Source organism: Vulpes lagopus, chromosome 2, assembly GCF_018345385.1.
Source record: "Vulpes lagopus strain Blue_001 chromosome 2, ASM1834538v1, whole genome shotgun sequence".
NCBI classification, from domain to species: Eukaryota; Metazoa; Chordata; class Mammalia; order Carnivora; family Canidae; genus Vulpes; species Vulpes lagopus.
The window spans coordinates 114,757,211-114,779,372 of NC_054825.1; the positions used below are offsets into that span (position 1 = coordinate 114,757,211).

General features: G+C 47.2%; 1 protein-coding gene across 4 annotated transcripts; it reads left to right on the forward strand.

Annotated features, from left to right (window-relative positions):
- The first annotated feature begins 3,460 nt into the window (after nt 1–3,460).
- Nucleotides 3,461–11,517, forward strand: VGLL2 (vestigial like family member 2). 4 transcript variants are annotated; one of them, XM_041746602.1, is made up of 5 exons: nt 3,461–3,760; nt 3,935–4,119; nt 5,998–6,310; nt 8,457–8,978; nt 10,156–11,517. In XM_041746602.1, exons 1-5 carry the CDS (start codon nt 3,643–3,645, stop codon nt 10,197–10,199), a joined length of 1,182 nt encoding a protein of 393 aa, XP_041602536.1. In that variant the 5' UTR covers nt 3,461–3,642; the 3' UTR covers nt 10,200–11,517. The 4 variants fall into 4 exon arrangements, 3 of the variants coding, with proteins under 3 accessions (XP_041602536.1, XP_041602538.1, XP_041602539.1); XM_041746604.1 differs by having other exon boundaries at nt 10,301–11,517; XR_005986369.1 differs by lacking the exon at nt 3,935–4,119 and having other exon boundaries at nt 8,457–9,941.
- Nucleotides 11,518–22,162: the final 10,645 nt, after the last annotated feature.

Sequence of the window (22,162 nt, forward strand, 5' to 3'; positions counted from 1 at the left end):
CTTTCTGGGGATGTTGATACATTTGTTAGGGGAGCCAAGCTCAGAGACATCTACTGTCTAGTGTGTAGTCTCTTCTAAAATAACTGGGAGGAGAGGATAAAGGAAGGAAGTGAGAGACACCCCCCTCCCCCCCCCACCCCAGTTTTCTGTAGTCCATTCCCAAGGCTCTGAACCAAAATCTCACTTCTTTGATGAGTTCAAGTCCTGGTGGTTTGTCATTTCTTTGATGAGTTGGTGTCCTGCCAGTTTGAACGTCTTTAAGAATAGAGGGGGTTAAATTTAATTGTTTTACTTTCTACTTCAGCATATAAACAAGACACAATCTCCTCTGATTGAGAAATACCACCTCTGTGTAAATGACAGCTTTCCAGATACACGGAAAAGACTGACCTTGCTCCAATCAGTGGGCATATTTTAAAACTTCATTCTTCTTCCTTTACCTTGGACTTGGGGGGCGGCGGGGGGGGGGGGAGAAGCAACTGTTTTCCTGCCTAAATTCAAATCGATGTTCACTGGTCCCAATCTCCTGTGTTTCTTTAAACTCCTGTGGGGCCAGTACCCTTACTTAGCCTGAGCATGGTTTTCAAAACCTGGCTCAAATAGAGGAGTTTGAGAAATGTGAACCGAAAGCAGCCTTAGGCAACCGGCCCCACATTCTGTTCCTCTTCTTTGTTCGAACTGTGGGATGTCACTGCTCCCGTAATCCTTTTAAAACATAACTACCATTTTGCTGGGCCTCGCTTGATGCGGAGAGATTGTGCTTATTTTCTCCTGAATTTGTGCGGAAATCAAAGTTCCTCTGGTCCCACGGTCAAAGTCAAGTAAAAAGAGCAAAGTGAGGGGATCCCTGGGTGGCTCAGCGGTTGAGCGCCTGCCTAAGGCCCAGGGTGTGATCCTGGAGTCCTGGGTTCGAATCCTGCATCAGGCTCCCCGCAGGGAGCGTGCTTCTCCCTCTGCCTGTGTCTCTGCCTTTCTCTGTGTTCAAAGTGAGTGGGTGCAGGGGATGGGAGGTGAGCAAGCAGCAGAACGGAGCTGCCCAGACCTCGCTAGGCGCGCGATCCCGCGCTCAGGGCCCGGCGCTTGCACCACGCAGCATCGCGGGCCTCGTGCCACGCGGCGGATCCTGGGCCGCCGGGCAGGAGCGCGCCTCGGGGAGGTCGCGGGGGCCCGGAGATGCCCTCGCTGGAGGAAGCCAAAGTAGAACCTCTGAGTCCACAGATAGCGGGACCTGCGCGGAAGGGGCAGGGGGCAGGTGACCCTCAGGGGTCGCGCCTACTGGCCGCGATCTGTCGTGGGCACCTCGGCTCCCGCTCGGACCGATTCGATTCCGGGAGCCAGGACGCGGCCGCTAGCGTGCGCCCAGGCGGCGAGAAACACCGGGACCTACGCGCCTCCCTCCCGCCTCCAGGGGGGCACATCGTGGCTCTTCGGATGAAGGTTCGCTCTTTGCCCCCGGAGAAAGCAAAGGCGGTTTTTTGTTTTTTTGTTTTTTTTTTTTTAGATTTTATTTATTTATGAGACATAGAGATTGTCTGAGACACAGGCAGAGGGAGAAGCAGGCCCCATGCAGGGAGCCCGACGTGGGACTCGATTCCGCGTCTCCAGGATCAGGCCCTGGGCTGAAGGCGGCGCGAAACCGCTGAGTCCCCCCAGGCTGCCCCAAAGGCGGTTTTTTGCCCTTCTCCGAAACACCCGGGGGCAGGTGGGTTGGGGTTGAGGTTGGGGCGGGAAGGAGGTTCTGCTCCACCTGTGCGCCCAGATCGCCAAAGGCTCTAGGAGCTTGCAGAGCCCGGCCAAGGGGCAACGTAGACCCTGAAAAGGCTTGCGTGAAACCATACTGAGTAGTGTCTTTATTATTTATTTTATTTTATTTTTTTCTTTAGATCATCGTACTTAAACTCTTCCGACCGCTCAGGGCAGCTCACCATTTATAAACAGAACTGGACCCTCGGAGCCGTTGTGCATTTATTATTCGGTCAAACCCAAAACCTCAACCCCGGAAACCATTTGGCCTCAATGTTCCCGTTTCGAAGAAAACTATACCTTTAAGGGTGCGTGTGTTTGCAGTTTTACAGCCTGGGATGCGATGTCAGACTTTTTGTTGTTTTGAAACTGGGTAATAGCTGGGGTTCAGTGATGCACTGCACCTCTCGGTTGTGGGCCCTCCGTGCTCCCAAGCTCTGCCCCCTCCCCGCCCCCTCACGTCGGGCCCACCACGATTCCCATAACGCCCTTTCCACCGCCTGACCCAGCCTACCCAACAGCCCTGTCCCGATTCATCCCTAAACTTGCGGGGACGGAGGACTCCCCGGGGACCCCGGGGATTTGTGATGGGAGGAGTGGGGAGCGCTTAGGGGAGGAGGAAGAGCGTCGCGGGGAGCCCATCCGAGCCGGGACAGAGCTCTCAGGGCACGAAAGAGGACGGTGCGCGCGCTTCACAACTGAAACGCATCCTTTCAACTCTCTAAAACGAAACATAACGTCGTAGCCGCTGTTCTCCTGGTGGAAGAGGAAGCAAAAGTCCTCCCTGACCTCCCTGCACGCCCCAGCACGGTTCCTTCGGCAGCAGACACGTCCTCGTCCCAAAAAGCTCCCGCAGCTTTAAAGGCCTCCTGCGGGGGAGACCCGGGGCTGCCGAGGGCCCGGGGAAGGCCTCCCGGACTCCTCGAAAGCATCTCGCACCGGGAGGAGCCAAGGCCGGGCGCGAAGAGCGCGGACGGAGCGGGTTTGGGTGCGGGGACTCGGAAGAGCGTGCGTCGGCATCGAACTCGTACGATGCAGAAGGGACGGACCCCGCGGAGCGCACTGGGGGTGTGGGAGCTGGCGGCGGGCGGGCCGGGTCCCAGGAGGTGCGGCGGGCAGTGCTCACCGGCTTCAGCCGCGCCCCCCCCCCGCCCCGGGGGGGAGCTCCTCTGCACCTGCCAGGAGTCTCCGGGCTCCCTGGACACCTGTCGGAGCAGACGCGGATCCCCCGCGGATGCCTGGGGAGAGCGCATCCCTCCCGGCACCCCGCGGAGGCCGAGCCGGCCACTCCCGGGCGCACACACTCTCCGCCTCCCGCTGGAGGCCGGGGCTCTCCCCAGGACGCCCGCCACCAGGCTCCAAACTTCAGTTTCTTTCCCCAAGTGTGAGCGCCCCTCTCGCCCCCTTCGGCGCTCCCCCCGTCCTTCTCCTCCTTTCCGTCTCTCTCGGTTGGTCTCTCGCTCTCTCCAGCTTCAGCCTGGGAATCCTCGGGGCTCAGCACCGAGCTGCGCAGCCCATCGCGCGCTGGTCCCCCAGCTCGCCGCGGGGGAGCCCCGGGGAAACACGCCGGGAGCCCCTCGGGCCCGGTCCCCGGCTCCCCATTGGCGCCCCGGTCCCCGCCCCCTCCGCGGCCCGGAGTGGCGTCAGCACGCCCGGCGGGCGTGGGGTTTAAATGCCCACTAGCGGGAGCTCCGGGCGCTTCTATCCCGGAGCGCGGTCCGGGCCGACGTTGCCGGGCCGGGAGCGGAGCCTGCGAGCGGGAGCGGGAGCGGGAGCGGGAGCGGGAGCGGGAGCCCGAGCCGCCGAGCGCGCTGCCCGCCGCCCCGCCGCCCATGACTCGGGAGCTCGGGTGCAAGCGCCGCCCATGCAGCATCTCTGCGCTCCGCGGACCGAGAGTTGATGAAAAACCGCTTAGCCGTCTCCGCTGCGGGGAGCCATGAGCTGTCTGGATGTTATGTACCAAGTCTATGGTCCTCCCCAGCCTTACTTCGCAGCCGCCTACACCCCCTACCACCAGGTACGTGTCTCCTCCCGGCCGCGATCCCGGAGACTGGGGGGGGGGGGGGTCCCCTGCTGGCGGGAGCCCCGCCTGGACCCCGAGGTCCGGGGCGTGCTTCCAGCGGGGGAGCCCCGGGGATGCGGGCCTGCCGGCGCCGCCCGCGGGAGGTTGAGCCAACCAACCCCCTTTCAGCCTGTGCACTTGCTCCCTGGGGAAGGCGGCTAAGCGCGTGCCCCGCTCCTGCGGGGAGCAACCGCCCGAGGATCGCGCGAGCCGGACGCTCTCCTTGGAGTTTGTCGGACTCCAGATTCTTCCGTGCGGGTGAGGGGAGATGCGAGCCAAGCTCCCGCAGGGATAACCCAGCTTTGGTCTCAGAGGTGAGAGCGCCGAGAGAACAAAAGCCAAGACGTGCCTCTCTTGCCTTTCTATCAAAAATGCAAAGACCTGCGTTCTCATTCCTGCAAGTTTGTCTAAGGAGGAGCTTCCCCCCCACCCCCACCGTTTCAGTTCTCAGGGGATCAGGCCAATTCATTCCCGAACCAGAGAATTCGTTACAAAGGGAACTCGTGAAAGCGTGGGTTTTATCATCTCTGCTCTGCAAAGTTCTGGGATTATTGGGGTGCAATTGACCTGGCCGAGGCGAGCTTCAGAGATAATAGTTCGCATTTCTATGACCCGAGTGGCTGCATCGGGCTGTCCTGCAGGCCACTGACCCACCTGTAAAGAAGACCACTTAACCCCGTTTCCACAAACTCTTGAAGATTTAATTATTCCAATTTCTCTCGTCTCCGGGCTGGGTCTGGGCGATCCACTTTTTCTTTCCACTTCCTCAGCTGATATTGTAAAAACTGAAGACCGCAGTCCAGCAAAAGAATAAGATCACACACGCAGGGGGCCGTAGGGGTCAGGAACAGGTTCCAGAGTGACGGGCCTGGACTCCAGTCCCAGAGAGAATGAAATATATCCGGACCCCCGGCCCAAGTTTTTAACAATTTTCCTTGCAAATTCAGAATGTCTATTCGAAAATTTTCTGTTGAATTAAGAATGGAAGGAATAGGCTTTGCTTTTTGCTTTTTTCCTTCTACCTTCCCCCTTTTAAAATTTTCCATCTAGGAGTTTGTTTAGTCTCACAATATTAATTTGGGGGGATCACCAGAGTCCCTCATTATAAGCCAAGCGGAAAGTGGTGGAAGTGGTGATCCTGCTAAGTAACCGGTCTTTTTGGCTTCAGCTTCTGAGATGGCTCCTTCCCAGGCTGGCAATATTGCAAAGAGAGGAAGGAGATGGGTTGGTTTTCTGTCTGTTTGGTCCTTTCTTCTCCCTGACCCTGGACCAACCTATTCCATTAAGATTTCTGTTCAGTTTTGCATGATCAGCCCACTTTGAGGCCATCTCTGCCTTCGTAAATGCGTTAGCACTGCATTCAGCCTATTGCCCATTTCCAAGAAAATATTTCAGCAGCTGCACTCGGCTTTTAGAATCACTACCGGACAGTCACAATTTACCCAACCTCACAGCTAAGATCTTCTTCTTCCTTCCTTCTCCTTACTTGTTTCCTCAATGTGCATAGAGATGCCGAGGGTTCTATCTTCATAGCCCACTTACTCAAAAGATGATCTCTTTAAAAACAGCGATAGACTTTTAAGTGGACAATTTATGGGCGACCAAACAAATATCAAGTTGCACTTATCAACATGATCCATGTCAGGATGTTATTCCACATTTTTACCCCACAAGATTCTTTCCTAAATGGAACTATCTCACACCTCCGTGGCAGTTTTTCTTTTACATTCCTGGCTATGTGGCGTGGATTTGGGTATTTTCATGCTCCATCAGGAGGATAATGCTTAAATCTTGCATATTGTGCATCTGCCCTGGATTCTTAGGCAGGGGACATTCAGGCCCTAACTGGACTTGGGTGCCCTTTATCCTTGGAGCCTGATTTTAAAAATATATCTGCCCCGAGCCTGGCTTTGCCATCAAACTCAGCTCATATCCTGGCATCTTCTGGGATTTTTCCCCCTGACATCTTCAGAGAGCTTTCCCTGTGGTCTGGCAGCAATTCTGGGGAGACGGAGACACCAAGAAGGGCAATCCGCCTCTCAGAAGCTCACCGGGTTACTGACCATAGGGCTTAGGCCTGGTTGCTGGGAGGCCCCCTTTCCCATACCTTAGGGATCTGAAGGAGTGGAGTGGGAACCCAGTTTGCCATCTCTTTTGAAAGTGACCTCTCTGTTCTTTCTCTCTTTGAGCAGAAACTAGCCTATTACTCCAAAATGCAGGAAGCCCAAGAGTGCAACGCCAGCCCCAGCAACAGCACCGGCAGCGGCAGCTCCTCCTTTTCCAGCCAAACTCCAGCCAGTATCAAAGAGGAAGAAGGCAGCCCAGAGAAAGAGCGCCCACCAGAGGCGGAGTACATCAACTCCCGCTGCGTCCTCTTCACCTATTTCCAGGGGGACATCAGCTCGGTGGTGGACGAGCACTTCAGTAGGGCCTTGAGCCAGCCTAGCAGCTATTCCCCGAGCTGTACGAGCAGCAAAGCACCCAGGAGCTCCGGGCCCTGGCGGGGTGAGTAAAGGGCCTGCTGCTGAGCGCCGGGAGAGAGGCTTCTTGGCCTGGGGCCCACCTACGTGGGGAGGGGGGCCGCCCGAGGAAAGGCAGTGGAAGGAATACTGGGCTGCCCATAGGAGGTGAGAAGGGGCCTATGGGGTGGGCAAGTAAAAGGAAAGAAGGAAAAGAAAATCTCTCCTTGAAGAGACAGGACAGAGCAGTGACCTAGAAAAAACACTAGCCTTGGAATTGGGAGACCTGGGTTTTCCTGTTGGAGCTACCACTCCCTAGCACTATGACCTTGGGCAAGTCTCTTAACCTCTGTGAGGTCACTCTATTTACTGGTCTCTAAAATTAGAATAATACCTGCCCTCTTAACTATCCCTGGAGATGGCAGTAAGGACAGATAGAAAAATGTATGTAAACATGCTGTGGGAATGCGAGGTTCCCAACACTCTCCCAAGCCACAAGGAAGATCTTCATCTACAACTTTCAGGGCACTTAGTTCCTGAAAATTTGCCCAGAGGAAAAAGTCCTAGACCCCACTGTAAGCAAAACCTGCTGAAGAATGTCTCTTAAAATTTATATATGCTTTTTTTTTTTTTGCCATGTTTCTATTACCTAGGAAATCTTGAAGCAGAAAATGTCTTTCAGTGACCAAAGAAATAAAAATTTAGGTACAGCCAAAACATCTCTAAGAGTTTTCCCCAAACACATCCCCTCTTTATTGTTCTACTCATCTCACAAAGCATGGCTTTATCTAGCCTGGGACAATGATTTATTGGTCAAGCCAACTAAATATCCCTTCTATTCTGAAATCTCAATCTCCTTTTATTTCCAAGACAAGGGTGGGGGTAACTCTTCGATAAACATTCTCACTAAACTTAATTTCTGATGTGTACCAAGCTGAAAAATGAGGACTTTGTTATAAAAAGGAAAACCAATATGGGAGGGGGGATGACAACCCTCACCCTCTCTTTTTTTCCTTTAGAGTGTGTGACACTTTGTGTAAGCCTTGCCTAGACAAGATCTCAAATCATTAGTTTTGAATACAGAACATTCTTTTGATTCTCCAGTCGCCTAAATGTGTTTAACAGGAAGACTGTTCACTACATAAATTGCATTTTCACCGCATTTTTAATTCTCTAGTATGTGATGCAGATGCCTTCCCCAGAGGAGGTGCTAAGTCAAGGCCTCTGGAATTAAATATCTTTCTTTCCCGCCCTTCCCACTACAGGTGACAAATTTGATCTATGTGCTGTTCTCTTAAAATGCTTCCCGGTTGGAGGAGTCAACCGTGATATTGGCAATAATAATAATAATTATTATTATTATTTATTATTATTATTATTATTATTATTATTATTATTATTATTATTCCTGGCGTCCACACTTTAAGGAACCAGTGTTAACTAATTAAAACTTAAAAGATCTGTCCCTGTGTGTCCCTCTGCAAATAATACAGCTGCCCTTTTAATAGGTCTAGTTTACTCTTTTGCTTGAGTTCTTGGAAAAAAAAAAATATTTGAAAGAAGGTTTCTAGAAAGGAGGCTAATAATAGCAAGACTTTGAAATATGTCGATGGACTTCCAGTCTATCAGAGGCCTTGGAGGGGCACATTTTCTGGAGCTGGGGAGGCTGAAACGCGAGAGGGGGTAGTGGAATCGCCAGGCGGCTGACCAAGAGTGGGAAGAAGTATCTTTAGCTTGGGGAGAGGCTGCGGGCTGGGACCGGGAGCGAGACCGCATCTACCCCCCAGCCAGCAGAGCCTGGAGTCGGGGAACCCGCTCCCCGCGCCCCACCCCAAAACTGGAGTTGAGGAGGGGGGGTGTCTCCGGCCTCTTCCTCTCCCAGTGCGTCCTGGGGTGTGCGCTCTGGAGACGCGTCTGCAGATTCCGTGGAAGCGGCCCTCCTTCCCAAAGGGTTCTCCCCACTTTGCGGGGCCATAACCTGGAATTCTCAGGCTGCAGCATCTCGCGCCCCCCCACCCGCCCCGCGCGCGCCCCGAAAGGCGCCGCCCCAGAGCCGCGCCGGCGGGTCCGTGCCCCCCGCGCCCCGCGCGCCCCGCGCGTTCAGCTCCCCCGCGGGCGGGGTGGGCGCTTCCCCGACCCCGCGGTGACGCGCCCCTCTCTTCCTTTGCTCCCCCCGCCCCGCCGGCCCGCAGACGGCTCCTTCCCGATGAGCCAGCGCAGCTTCCCCGCCTCCTTCTGGAACAGCGCGTACCAGGCACCGGTGCCCGCGCCGCTGGGCAGCCCGCTGGCCGCCGCGCACTCGGAGCTGCCCTTCGCCGCCGCCGACCCCTACTCGCCGGCCGCGCTGCACAGCCACCTGCACCAGGGCGCGGCCGAGCCCTGGCACCACGCGCACCCGCACCACGCGCACCCGCACCACCCGTACGCGCTGGGCAGCGCGCTGGGCGCCCAGGCCGCCGCCTACCCGCGGCCCGCCGCCGTGCACGAGGTCTACGCGCCGCACTTCGACCCGCGCTACGGGCCGCTGCTGATGCCCGCGGCCTCCGGGCGCCCCGCCCGCCTCGCGCCCGCCCCGGCGCCCGCGCCCGGCAGCCCGCCCTGCGAGCTCTCCGCCAAGGGCGAGCCGGCCGGCCCCGCGTGGGCCGCGCCCGGGGGACCCTTCGCCAGCCCCGCGGGGGACGTGGCCCAGGGGCTGGGACTCAGCGTGGACTCAGGTAAGCGGGAGAGGGAGCTTGGCCTCCCCGGACCCCTCCTGCCCTGTGTCCGACCCTGGGCTGAGCCCCGGACGCCCCTTAGCTCCCCTTGGAGACCCCAGTGACCTTGTGGCCCTCCGGGCTTCCGCAGACAGGTGGCCCAGTGTCATCGGTGTGGGCAGAATGGCAAAGAGGGGCACTGCCCTAACCTGGCTGGAAAATATAATAGAGGATTTCCCCCCCAAATTTGAATAAATAAATAAGTATGAATAAATGAGTAATCTGCTGGAAAGGTTCTAGCTCTGCGCTGTTCAATCCTGTAACCGCCAGCCACGGGTACCTGTTGAGCCCTTGCAACGTGGCTAGGACGAACTGGGATGTGCTGTACGTGCATAATACACACTGGATTTCAAAACTGTGTGCGAGGAAAAAAAATGTAAAATTCATCTCACCAGTATTTTTATGTTGATTGCATGTTGGAATACTTTCGACACATTGCACATTGAACACATCAGGTCAAATAAACTATATTGCCAAGATTAATGCTCACCTGGTTCTTTTTACTTGTTTCCAATGTTGCTGCTAGAAAATTTAGAGTTATGCCTGTGGCTCCCATTGTTGTTTTTATTGGACAGCGCTGATCTAGAGGACCTAGAGCTAAGAGTGTAGTTCAGAATCTTCTGCAGCGTGGGGGGAGGGAGGGAGGGGGTATTGTCTCCTAGTGACAGTTATAAGGAAGGAAAAATGTGATTCTCATATCAGCCAAATAACCAAATTAAACAAGTCTCTTAAAATGTAAAGCTTAAAGAGAATGTGATTTCGATGACTATATCGAATTCCTGGCTTAACGAGTTGCATTCGAAAGGGACATTCGAATAAGGGCTTACTCTTCTGCTTCCTTTATTTTTAGGGCAGAACCCCAAAATGATTATATTATAAATGCAATTGTTGGCTTGTAGTCTTGCCCACCCGCCCTTCCTTCAGGTGAAGATTTGACATTTCTGTTTGCTTCGCTTTTACTTCCATTCATGCCCTTTAGAAGAATTCTGTGACATTCACAATAAAACAGTGGTGTTTGTCTTTTTCTCTTTCCTTAAATACCTGTGCCTTCCCGCCCCCAATCCCTTCTCTCTCCCTCTCTTCGCTCTCTCTCTCTCTCTCCCTCTCCCTCTTTCTTTTGTTTTCTCTCTGTTTTCAGGTTTGCAGCCTCAGGACAAAAGCAAAGATCTGTACTGGTTTTAGACAGCCCACCTTGCTCCCCGTAGGTCTCTGCATAGCGCAATTGGTGACCTCAGAGCTGGAATCAGAGTGGGTTTGTAACAGCTTCTGATCTTGGTTTGCAGCTCGTCGTTATTCCCTCTGTGGTGCGTCCCTCCTGAGCTGATCTGCTGACCCCGGGTTCCCCCTTCCCTTTCCCTTCCGACCAGCCACGGAGGCTCAGCACCTGGGCCTCTCACTTCATGGATGAGGACACGGGGGAAGGCAGAGACTTCAAACTGCTCCGTGTATTGCGAGAACCAAAACATACATCTACAGAAGTTTTTTCTAACAATAATTCCTTCCGCGGAAAGAGCAGATCCAAAGACTCTGAATCATGTTACAAGCCTTCCGGGCAGATCACTGGAAATATCTGCGGTGATCTCACTTAGGTGATATGATGTCATAAGTTTTCTTGAAAAGAGGAGGGGGGAAAAAGGGACTCTTTTGGTGTGAATATTTTTTATGCTGATGTGAATTATGTCATTAAGTGGTGTGACCATATAGCACTACTGATGTCAGTATCCTCACATTTAAAATGTATTTGTATTTGCATCGAAGACTGTGGTAGAGAAGTAAAAGAGGCCACTTCCTTCTTCCTCACCTCATAGCCTCCAGCTCCCTTCATGCCCACTCCCTCTCTGCAACACCCACTCCAGACACAAAGACACACTTTTTTCATTTGGACTGTGAACATGGAAGCCTCAGCCTAAATGTGAGTGGCAAGTGGCTTATCTGAAGCCACCTGCCCAAGTCTTACTGAAATGCAGCTGTTGTAAGGACAACTGTTTGAAAACTCCAGAAATACATCGACCAAGGTGGCACTTCCCAGTGTTTGGCACAACAATTGCAATTGCACTGGATCTATTTTATATATGTGTGTGTGTGTAGATATATATCCTATTTTTTACGAGGAACATTTTACGATGAAAGAAGAAACTCTTCTCTGCCTTCTCCTACAAATTCCATCTCTCCTTCCATCCTCCTCTGGATGAAAAAAAAAAAAGCAGCAAGGAACCCCAACTGCCTCCATGAAGAAGAACCAGGAATCGCCACAAGGGGAAGAAACGTCCATGGAGTCTCCCATACCTCAAATATTCCTCTCAGTCTCTATGGTCACTGTTTAGTCACTTTAATTTTGGCACAGGGGAAGGGGTCCACGGGTGGGCAAAGCTGCAGGTGATGAGGAAGAAGAAATGAACAGTAAAGATGTCTCTTTACTACAGGGTCGCTGTGTTATTTCATAAAAAGGAAATAAATGTCTTAGTCTTTCTCTAGTGGAATAAAATAATTTATAGTAGTACAATGTGATGTCAGTAACTAATATTCCATTATATATATATATATATATATATATATATATATATATATATATTTAGTGCTTTTTGGTTTTCCCAAGTGTTTGCCATTCTGTGAAACCCATTCCCCCTTTGCCACCTCGCATCAACCCCAGAAGTGAGAAGTTAGGTATCCCACCTCTGTTTCACACATGTGAAAATTGTGGCCAGCAGAAGCCCACGGCTTCCCTGTCCAGCATTCACTGGGTTGAAAGTAGAGATGGTACTAAAAGCACAACCCGGACGCTGTTCAGTCAGGAACACATTTATTACTCTCCAGAAGAGACTTGTTGTTCCTTCTTCAATTCCAGACTCTTAGGACAGTAGTCAGTTTAAAAAGTGTCTTTGAAACATTGGTGATATTACATTTTCATAAAGTAGGTTAAGAAACCAAACCTACCAGTAGGCAAAAATAAATAAATAAATAAATAAATAAATAAATAAATAAATAAATAAATAAATATTTTTTAAAAATTTTTTTTTAAAAAAGGAAGGAAGAAAGAGATTGATTATTAAGAAACTAATGGTCTTTTCTCTTAATTTCGTCTCAATGCCAACATTGTGTTCATTCACTGAAGGGCCCAAAAGAAATGTTTTGTGTTCTGTTCAAATTGCCCTTCTAGGTTGTTAAAGCATAAAAAGAGTCGGAATCTTGACCTCTGTTATAACATGAGAAACAAACACAATTTATCTTGGATAATAGTCTCAAGAGTTGGGGGCAGTAAGGGACCTTACTCGGAGTATGGCTTAGCAGAGCCACCCGTCCCCTCTTTCTGTCATCTTGGTAGCTGTGAAGTAGATTATGATCATCCCAAGATCCTATGCCTGGTTTTGCTTATATGGAAGGTACTCTCTGATTATGCGGCATCGGATATGATGGCACTACAAATAACCAATCCTGAGTGTTCATCAGACCCTGGTCAGAGGGCTGCGTATGCAGGTTAACTCATTTAAGTCTCACGGCAATTCTGTGTGGTGTTTATTATGATCCCCTTCTTTCCAGTGAGACAACTGAAGCTTACAGAGGAGAAGTAAGTTGCCCAGTCACAGCCAGTAAGTAGCAGAGCCAGGATGCCAACCCAGGCAGCCTGGATGCAGAGACCGCCCTGTTACCCACCCACCACACTGGCTGCTTGTCCTCTTCTGACTTGCCTTGGGCGGCTCAACTTTGGGTTTACTTTCTCCTCCACAGTTGATGAATAAGGAAGGGGAAAGAGGCAGGGCAGCAAAGGCTGCCACACCACGGACCTTCCAGAATCCCTGGTCTCAAAGGAGCCATCACAGGATATTTTCACACCTCTTCATCAAATGATACTATCTATAGACCATTCAGTCAGATGCAGATCTCCATTCTTCTCCAGGAGGGAATTATTATTGCTTCTCTTATTAATTCATTTCACTATTTACCAGACTTCACTGCTCTGAAGCTCTTCACACCCAACCCGACCAAGTCGTGTAAGACTTAGCCTGAGGTTTGGACATCGAAGCAATAACTAAAATTAACTCTGGACTTCTCTGTGGATTTTGTTAATCCATGTTCCACTGGCATGGATCACTAGCATATACCGGCATAAATAAAATGCATTGCGTTCCAGCTCGCTTTTTAGAATTTGCCACTGAGTATGCAGTGGAAGGAGAAAGCACAGCAGTGCATTCTTTGCTGGCTACTGTGTCCTGACAGTCCCCACCGGAGAAACCGTGCCCACGCAGCACTGCGTTAGCACACTCACAAGATCTCTGCTCAGAACCCGGTGGGAGCATTTTCCCAGCCACAGGGTTCTGGTTACTGAAGCCTCTCCCCTGAGCTGCATCTGACCCGAATATCAGGTTGCTGGTGAGGAGACCCATTCACTGGAACTGGCCTCTGGGGCAGTCCTAAACAGACCATCCAGGCCGCTGAGCCGGGCTCTGGTGACCTGGCACCCGGGCTACCAGGATGACAGCATTTCCCTCCGTGTTGGACGTTCCCAAAGTAGAAATGCAAGATGACCCAGAACGATAATGATTCTGTCTGTGTAGTAAGAGCCTCAGAGAGGGCTTTGGAGAATTAGAGGTCTTAACTGACATGCTCTAGGCCTCACCCAACTCACGCAAAATATGAATACCCGTGCCTGTCTTGTTAACATTCACGCAATGATGCAGATTGGAGGAGGCCCTGGTGGTTGATGAAAGGACATTGGGGACAATGAGGGATGACAGGGGGCAGAGGCACACATGACGTTTCCACATGTGTTCTACGTGGTCCGGGGGCCTGAGAGAAAGCTAAGCTTCTCCTCTACTCATCCCCGCTGGCACCAGCGCCCTCCTCCTGCAGCTCTCCCTGTGCTTGGCCCAGGCCCAGGGAGAGGTGATGAAAAGGGGAGAGACAGCTCTCCGCCACCAAGTAATCCTTCTGCCGATTGCCCTCTGGCTGAGAACTCAGTCACCCAACTTCAGGGAACTCTATCTGCTCTGCTCCTCTAGTTTAAAAGGAGTTGCCATCCTGTCTCCTTTCCCCCTTTGAAGTTCTATTTCAATGTGTGGCAAATTCTAGCAATGACTTAAGATTGATTTGGGCCTGGATGGGAAGGAGGGCAGAGGTGGAGGGACGTTAGGACTTAGATCCCCTGACTGGAAGCTTCTCTTGCCACTCTTTCTGGGTAAGTACGGCTCTTTCTGTGCCCTTTTAATCAGAGGAAGCGACTCTTAAGATCAATTTAACCTCCGGTTTTCTCAGAATCGTAAACCCTGGGCTTAGGTGCAGGCGCCCATATCCTTTCTATCAAAATAAACAGATTTTTTTTTTACATTTAGCAATTGATTATTTTGGGGTTGTAGGAGATTTAAAAAATAAGACTTGGACAAACTGCTTTCCCTGTAAATGCTACTTCTATAAATTGCATTTTAAATGTAAGTCCTACGGTATCAAAGCATGAAAGGCAAATTGAAAGATATTTTAAAAGACTTTAAAAATAAATGAAACAAAAAAAAGGTAAGATTCCTTTATAAAACTGCTTTAACATTCTGTCAATAACATGCTTACAAATAACTCACCTTTTGATCATACTTATCAATGTCCAGACTCTATATATCCCATTTTCCTTGCAAGATTTTTATTTATTTTTATTTTTTTCTTGCAAGATTTTTAGAATTTATTATTATTCATTATCTATTACATATTCCTAAAATCTGGAGTAAAGGAATAAATGTCCCGAAGGCAGTATCATTATTAGATGTGCTGTTTGCACATAACTGAAGTTTTGACGTGTGCACAAGCTGTAGGATTAAGCAAATGTGAATTTTACATTTCCTGAAACCCAGGTTTCCTCCTCTCTCATGAATAAATGAAACTCTAATAATATAAATATGGTACCCTCGCAATAGAATCCATCTACAGATTTCTCTCCCCCCCCCTTCTCTCTCGCAGGCCTAAAGGGAAATCAGAGACACCATGCCCTCAGACAGGCACAGACACAAATGATTATTCTCACTTGACAGACCAACTGTACTGCTCTTTCCTTGTATTTCACTCCAGCCCCAGAGGGCTGGATCAGGAAAGAGACACTTGATAGCTGCTGGTTCCGTGGTTGAAATATTTGTGAAGTTAACGCATAATCTGAAAGCAGAAGCTAATAAATTATAGGGTGCTAATTGGAGCTGGAGTGGAGCTGTCAATCATGTTTCCCTAAACACAGAGAGACCCTCATACCCTAAAAAGGCAAAGCAGCCTTCAGGAACAGTGCCCAGTTGTTTGCAGCCTTGACCCGCACTCCAGCAGAAACATCGAGTCCAGGCAGAGTGGCCTCTGGCAGAGTCAGCAGAGGTGGTTCTGCTAATCCAAGCTCACTTTAAGAAGAGAGACAGATTCTCTTTTAGGGGGAAAGAGTAAAATACTTTTACTAAAGAATTACTGTTTAAAGAAACATACTGTTTACAGAAAAATATATATATGTATATATATATATACACACACATACATATGTGTGGTAGTTGATGAAAGAACTATATATGTGTACATATATATATATCGAATTTACTAGAATAATTATTACTTTAGTAAAACATTACCCTTTATTTGGAATTTTTCACTTTCTAAAACAAGTTTAACTCAATGAGAGAAAAATCTAAAGGTCTCCACAATAGTGTCATGTTGACCTCAAGCTGTAGTATCTCTGTGAGCTTTCTGATGTACTCTTAAGGAACTAAGCTCCTCTAGAACAAAAATAAGACATCCAAATTTCCATTGCCTTACTGGAATTCATTTATTTCCCCCTTAAAAAGCAGCAGCAGCATAGTTCTCATTCCTTTGTTTTGTTCTTATAAACTCCTAGAAATCTCTGGTTCTACTCATCTCCCACTATTTCAAATGGCTGACATGATTTTGCTCAAACAATCCTCCTCTGTTCCATTTCCTATCAAAACGGTATAAATCAATAAATATGTGATTATTACACAGGAGACAATTTAGGTTAAAGGTACACAAAAATAAAATAAAATTAAATAAATAAATAAATAAATAAATAAAGGTAAACCAGATTTTTGGAAAACAAAACTAAAGAATCAACATTTTTTTATTTCTACTACTTGCATGACTCTCACGATCGAGTTACCAGGCAGAAATTTTTACCAGCACTTACTGATAGAGTATGTGCTTTGGTCTCTATGTGTATTTACAACTAGTAAAATACTCTTATAACTTGGAAACTTCTTCCGCATACTTCAAAAAAAAAATAGTTCTCACTCAGGAAAAGCAAATCACGTATGTTAAAATTCTACACACACAATGGCTCAAAACAACAATTATAATTGATGGGAATGTCATAAGTTTGTTTCTTTTCTGGCTAATTCTCACTGCTACAGCCTTGCCCTTATTTTTGGCAACTCTATAATCCACCCTAGTGCCAATAACAGCACTATCAAGAAATGGGATGGAAAACAAAAATATATATTTTGTGGCCGTTGCCGTTTATTTTCACTAGGTACAATCATTTCTTTTTTCTTCATCTACCACATTTTACACAGTATGTAATGCATCCCAGAAAATAATTGGATATTTTGTCATCTAATATCCTATGACTTTTTTTTATATCGTACCTGCTTTTTTTTTTTAGTGGAAGTTTCTGGTATCTTTGGAAGCACTGCTGAAAACTTCTGTATTATTAGTGACATCCCACCTTGTTTGGTGGAGTGGGAAATTCTGTTTTTATTTCAGGCAATTTCTCCTCCATACCCAGAAACTGACAGAAAGGCATTGACAGACTTGGTAAGAAACATAGAGAACAAAGCCTATGATATTTGTTCTTCCTTGTTCAGAGATTCCTCAGAACGCTTTGTGTGTGTGTGTGTGTGTGTGTGTGTGTGTGCGCGCGCGCTGGCACTTTTTTAAGGGAAAAAAAAAAGTCTAGGGAAATGTCAGATTTATACCCTGAGGGGAAACCACACTGAAGTTGTATTCAGTTGGAATTGATGAGAAGGAAAATTATTCATAATTTTATGCGTAACAGTTGCAAACTATGTAGTTAATAAATAAAAATGGATAATACTGACACCTTCATCTTGCATTGATGTTTGAGATGTCTAGTTCTTTGATGTTTAAGGAATGATGTTATCATAAATAAGACTGAAAAATTTGGGGTGCTTGAGTGGCTCAGTCAGTTGGGCATCTACCTTCCGCTCAGGTCATGATCCCGGCCTCCTGGGATTGAACCTGAATCAGGCTCCCTGTTCAGTGGGGAGTCTGCTTCTCCCTCCCCCTGCTCTTGTGCTCTTGCACACTCTTTCTCTCCTTCTCATATAAATAAATAAAATTTTTTAAAAAATTGAAAAATCCACAGTGGGAATATTGCCACCTCCCTTTTTTTGCTTGAGATATAAAATGTACTGACACTGAAAAAGAAACGTAAACAATGCTTCTCAGTTATGTATCAGGCTGCAGGTTAATATGGGCTTTAGGTCTTGGGAGAAAGAGAAAGTATAGATACCACTGAATCTCCCTGTATTACAGAACAGCAATAAGGGCAATACATTAAGTATTAAAATAAAACAAAATTATACAGTTTCGTCGTATACACTTTTTCAGATTCTAAAAGCTTAAGGCTACATTTTTTTTTTTACTACTGCTATTTTAGAATGTAAATTTCATTTTCATCACCTCCTGTATTGGAGGTATTTCTAATTTGAACTCAATTACATATCCTGTATTCATTTTCTCCTTAATATAATCAGAAAAGTTCTAAAAGGGGCATGATAGAAAATACTTTGTATGTTGTCTTTTCATTTTCTGATCTAGTTCTTGTGCTTTCTTGTCCTGAAAAGCCACATCAGTGCTCAGAATGAAGTTAGAGCTATCTTGTCCCGGTTTTCAGGGAGACATCAAACTCACCATCAGATGATTTCAACTCAACAGTACACAATCTAGAAATTAGCCGAGTACCTATACACAATTCTAGTTGACTGTTCTGGGTTAGAGCAGTGTGCAATGTTTTTCTCATACTCCACAGACGGATCCTTTCAAATTCCTACCTCCCACTGTGTTAGAAAACCTTCACTCTAACTACCCTGCTATCCAAATGCCATCTATTTTCCAAAGTCTAGCGTAAGTCTTGCCTCTTTCACGAAGCTTTGTCTCCACACCAGATCCGCTGCGTATTCTCACCTTTATCGGGACTCTTGCCACCTAATATCTGTGCTGCTTACCCGGCATTTATTTTATAACCTCTTGGGACAAAAGTTCAGGATTTCAGAGTTGCAGTAACCCTAAAGATCATCACATTCACTCTTATTTATAATATTCTCTACCCCTTTAAATGGATATTAAATACATTGAGCAGGTGCCACCAATTATTGAGAAAAACACACACAAAATACTGCATTTATTTTTTTAGATTTTGTTATGTGCAAACAAATTGAAAAATATAAGTTGAGCTGAGGTTTGGCCTAAAAGTTAAAAAATAAATAAATAAATAAAAACTGTCTGGAAGCCTGCTTCAGTAAAGAAAATCTTCTTACTAAACGGAGTGGGGAGAGGTTTGCCACTTAGCAGGAGCTGGTTAGAATCAAATATCATTTTCCTGCACTTGTATCCCACTCCTTGTGCTCAAGACATCACTTGCACAATTGGCCTCTCTTCTCCCTGCATCATCGGTTGGCCCACTCTCCTGGATCATTCCCACTCATGTAAAACAGGCTGCAATATTCTTGCCTTTAAAAAAAAAAAAAAAAAAAAACAAAAACAAACTCCCTTGACCCTATCTCCTTCCAGTTACTTCTGTGTTCCCTTTAAATGACAAAATGCCTTTACATGAGTCACCTTCTTGCTCTCTCCATTAACTTACTCATTTTCCTTTTACCCACTCTAATTTAGCTTCCACTACACACACACTTGTCAAGGCCACTGGCTAGCTCCGTATGTCCAAACCTGAAGATCTGTTCAGATCACTTCTCAGTACTCCTTCTATCTGTCTCATCAGTAGGGTGATACAGCAGTTAAGATCCTCTGATAAGCAGATGCCAAGACACAGACCATGTACCGGAGGCCTTATTAGTGTGTTCTAGTAAAGATGCTACATCTGGCATAGTAACTGTAACCAGACCTCTACTTGGTTTAACTCATGGGACACAAGTCATTCTCCAAGGTCCACACAGTTCCTGCAGGAGCTCTGGTGAAGTAAACAGAGATATGATAGGAGCCATGAACCTATCATGGCTATCATTCTATATCAGATATAACCTTAAGATCCTTTTTTTTAATAATAAATTTATTTTTTATTGGTGTTCAATTTGCCAACATACAGAATAACACCCAGTGCTCATCCCGTCAAGTGCCCCCCTCAGTGCCCATCACCCATTCACCCTCACCCCCCGCCCTCCTCCCCTTCCACCACCCCTAGTTCGTTTCCCAGAGTTAGGAGTCTTCATGTTCTATCTCCCTTTCTGATATTTCCTACCCATTTCTTCTCCCTTCCCCTCTATTCCCTTTCACTATTATTTATATTCCCCAAATGAATGAGACCATATAATGTTTGTCCTTCTCCGATTGACTTACTTCACTCAGCATAATACCCTCCAGTTCCATCCACGTTGAAGCAAATGGGGGGTATTTGTCATTTCTAATGGCTGAGTAATATTCCATTGTATACATAAACCACATCTTAAGATCCTTAATGATGGCACTAACAATTGTCATCTCCTGGTTTTTGACTTTATGGTTAACTTTGTTTTGATGTGGTTAAGGGAAGGGAAAGAGGAGGGAGGCAGTTTCAGAGGTTTCCACTTGGCCTGACGCCTGTTAAGAGGAGAAAGAAGGGAGCGTTGGAAAGGAAGAGCCTCAGATTGCAGTGCAATTCTGGATAGGTCTTAGCTAACCTAAAAGGGAGCCCCCACATTAAAATGGCCTGTTAGTAGCCAATAACATCCACATCAGAAAGGAATGGTCCATTTCTAGTACTTCTCTGCATTCAGTCATGGGAGGGAAACCCAAGGGAAGTATGGCCTGGCATAAAAGTCACAGTAGATCTGAAGGTACAGCAGCTGGAAGTGTCAATTAGCTGTGCTCCCCACAACAGCTTCTCTCGAAAGATGATCTAAACATCACACCTCCACATCCACCACAGGGGACCATATAATTTATGGTCTGAACAAGATCACTTTTAAGTGTGAAAGGGGCACTGGTAGTAATTAATCCAGGGCCAAAGCATAAACTGGGACTATCCTGGGCAAACTGGTGCATATGGCTTCCTTGCTTGTCAATAATATTTGATACAGTTCATAATTCCATCCTTCTTCAAAAACTTTGTTTATTGGGTTTCCAGGATTCCACTCTCTTGACCTTCATACTATGTTTCTGAGCCCTCTTTCTCAGTCTTTGCTAGTCTTTCTTTATCTAATATCTAAACATGGAGTGACATCATGGAGATGTTCTCTCTTATTTATATACAAGGCCAGTTGAGCTGAGCCCGACTCATGGCTAGTCTCAGCCTTCTGTACATAAGGAAAACTCTTCGGCCTGAATCCTTCTCTTTCACCCCTCTCCAACCGCACACTCAGCCTCTCACCATGGGTATCTAACAACTATCTCAAAACTAACACATCCCAAGCTGAACCTCTCTTTGCCACCCTGCCTCTCCTGTCTTCTGCATGTAAATAAGTGATAACTTCCATTCTTCCTACCACCCAGGTTAAAATTGTAATCTTTTTTCTCTCATACACCCTATCTAATTCATCAGTAAAACCTGCCCCCAAAAACTCAAAATCAATCAATTTCATCACTTCTCACCACTGTTTCACCACCTTCACTACCAAGCCGCCATCATCTCTTGCCTGGTTGATCATAACTTCTAGTTGATTTTCCTGCTTCTACCTCTCGGCCCCACCCTACTCTCAGGCTCCTCTCCACACCTCTGGAATGATCCTTCAAAACTTAAGTCACATCATATCTCTTGTTTGTTCGAAACTCTTTGGCGTCTTCTTCTCACACACAAGGAATAGGCCAAAGGCCTCCTAATGGCTTACAATGATCTGTGTGATGTAACCACCATTACCACGCTCCCCTCCTTCAGTTTACTCCTGACCTTGGTGTCATTCCTTTCACAGACCAGGCATGCTTCCATCTCAGGGAGGGGTTTTGAACTTATTTTCCCTTCTACTACATACACATATGACATTTTTTTTATTTATTTCAGGTCTTCACTAAATATCTCTTTATCAGCATAGCTTTCTCTGGCTATTGTACATAAAATAACAACTCTCTCTCTCTTTCTCTCTCTCTCTCTCTCTTTCTATGTCTCAACCCCTGATTCATATTTCTGTTAGCACTCAGCCTCCTCTGACACATATATATACATATATATTTGTCACCTCTATATATTGAGTAGATAATTTTTAAGCACTTATGTACAGGAGGAATGTTCTGGACATTGGGACTATGCTCAAAGATGGACCAAATATGTGATTCTCTGAATAACAGTGAAAAATGTTTGAATGTTTCAAAGATGAGTGTGGAGAAGTTGGAATAAAGTCTAGTGCAGTTCTAGAGATTGGGCTCAAAATATCTACTCCGATTTTCTTCTATTTGACTTCCTTCTCCTGCAGAGAGCAGAAAGCTAAAATGTTTCTCCTATTCATGTTCAGCAGATGATCCAAGTTGGATTCAGGTTCTATATCAGATGCAATCACATGAGACTTGAAATATGAACTGAGATAAAAAGGATGTTGGGCATGGATTTTATCAATGGGTGTTGTAGCAAATGCAGCATAGCTCTGCAGCCAAACTCTGTCTCCGAGGCTTGTTGATTTGGCAGAAATGGCTTCTTAATACTAGAAAAGGAGGCATCATGTGGGACCCGAAGCTTCCTGACAATGGCAGCTAATTTAGCAGCTCAGACTGAGGCAGCCCTATGTTTACATACATAATAAGGGGCGCCTCCCGATTTGACAAGCAGCTTCCCTATCCTTGGCAGCCTGGTTCTGCAGTATAGACTTGAAAATAGATTCTGGAATTTCATCCTGCAGATTTCTATTCAACCATCTTGATAATTCTGTAAAGCCATCTGACATGCTATAATAAATCCTTTTATTCAAATTGTCTACAATGGAATCTGTTCTCTGCATCAGAATATTGACAAATATGAAGCC

What these genes read in the sequence shown, in the direction of transcription:
- VGLL2 (XM_041746602.1), top strand. Translation starts at nt 3,643, where the DNA reads ATGAAAAACCGCTTAGCCGTCTCCGCTGCGGGGAGCCATGAGCTGTCT. An exon ending in ACCCAGCTTTGGTCTCAGAG is followed by an intron (nt 4,120 to 5,997) that starts GTGAGAGCGCCG and finishes CTCTTTGAGCAG; the next exon opens with AAACTAGCCTATTACTCCAA. An exon ending in GGGACTCAGCGTGGACTCAG is followed by an intron (nt 8,979 to 10,155) that starts GTAAGCGGGAGA and finishes CTCTGTTTTCAG; the next exon opens with GTTTGCAGCCTCAGGACAAA.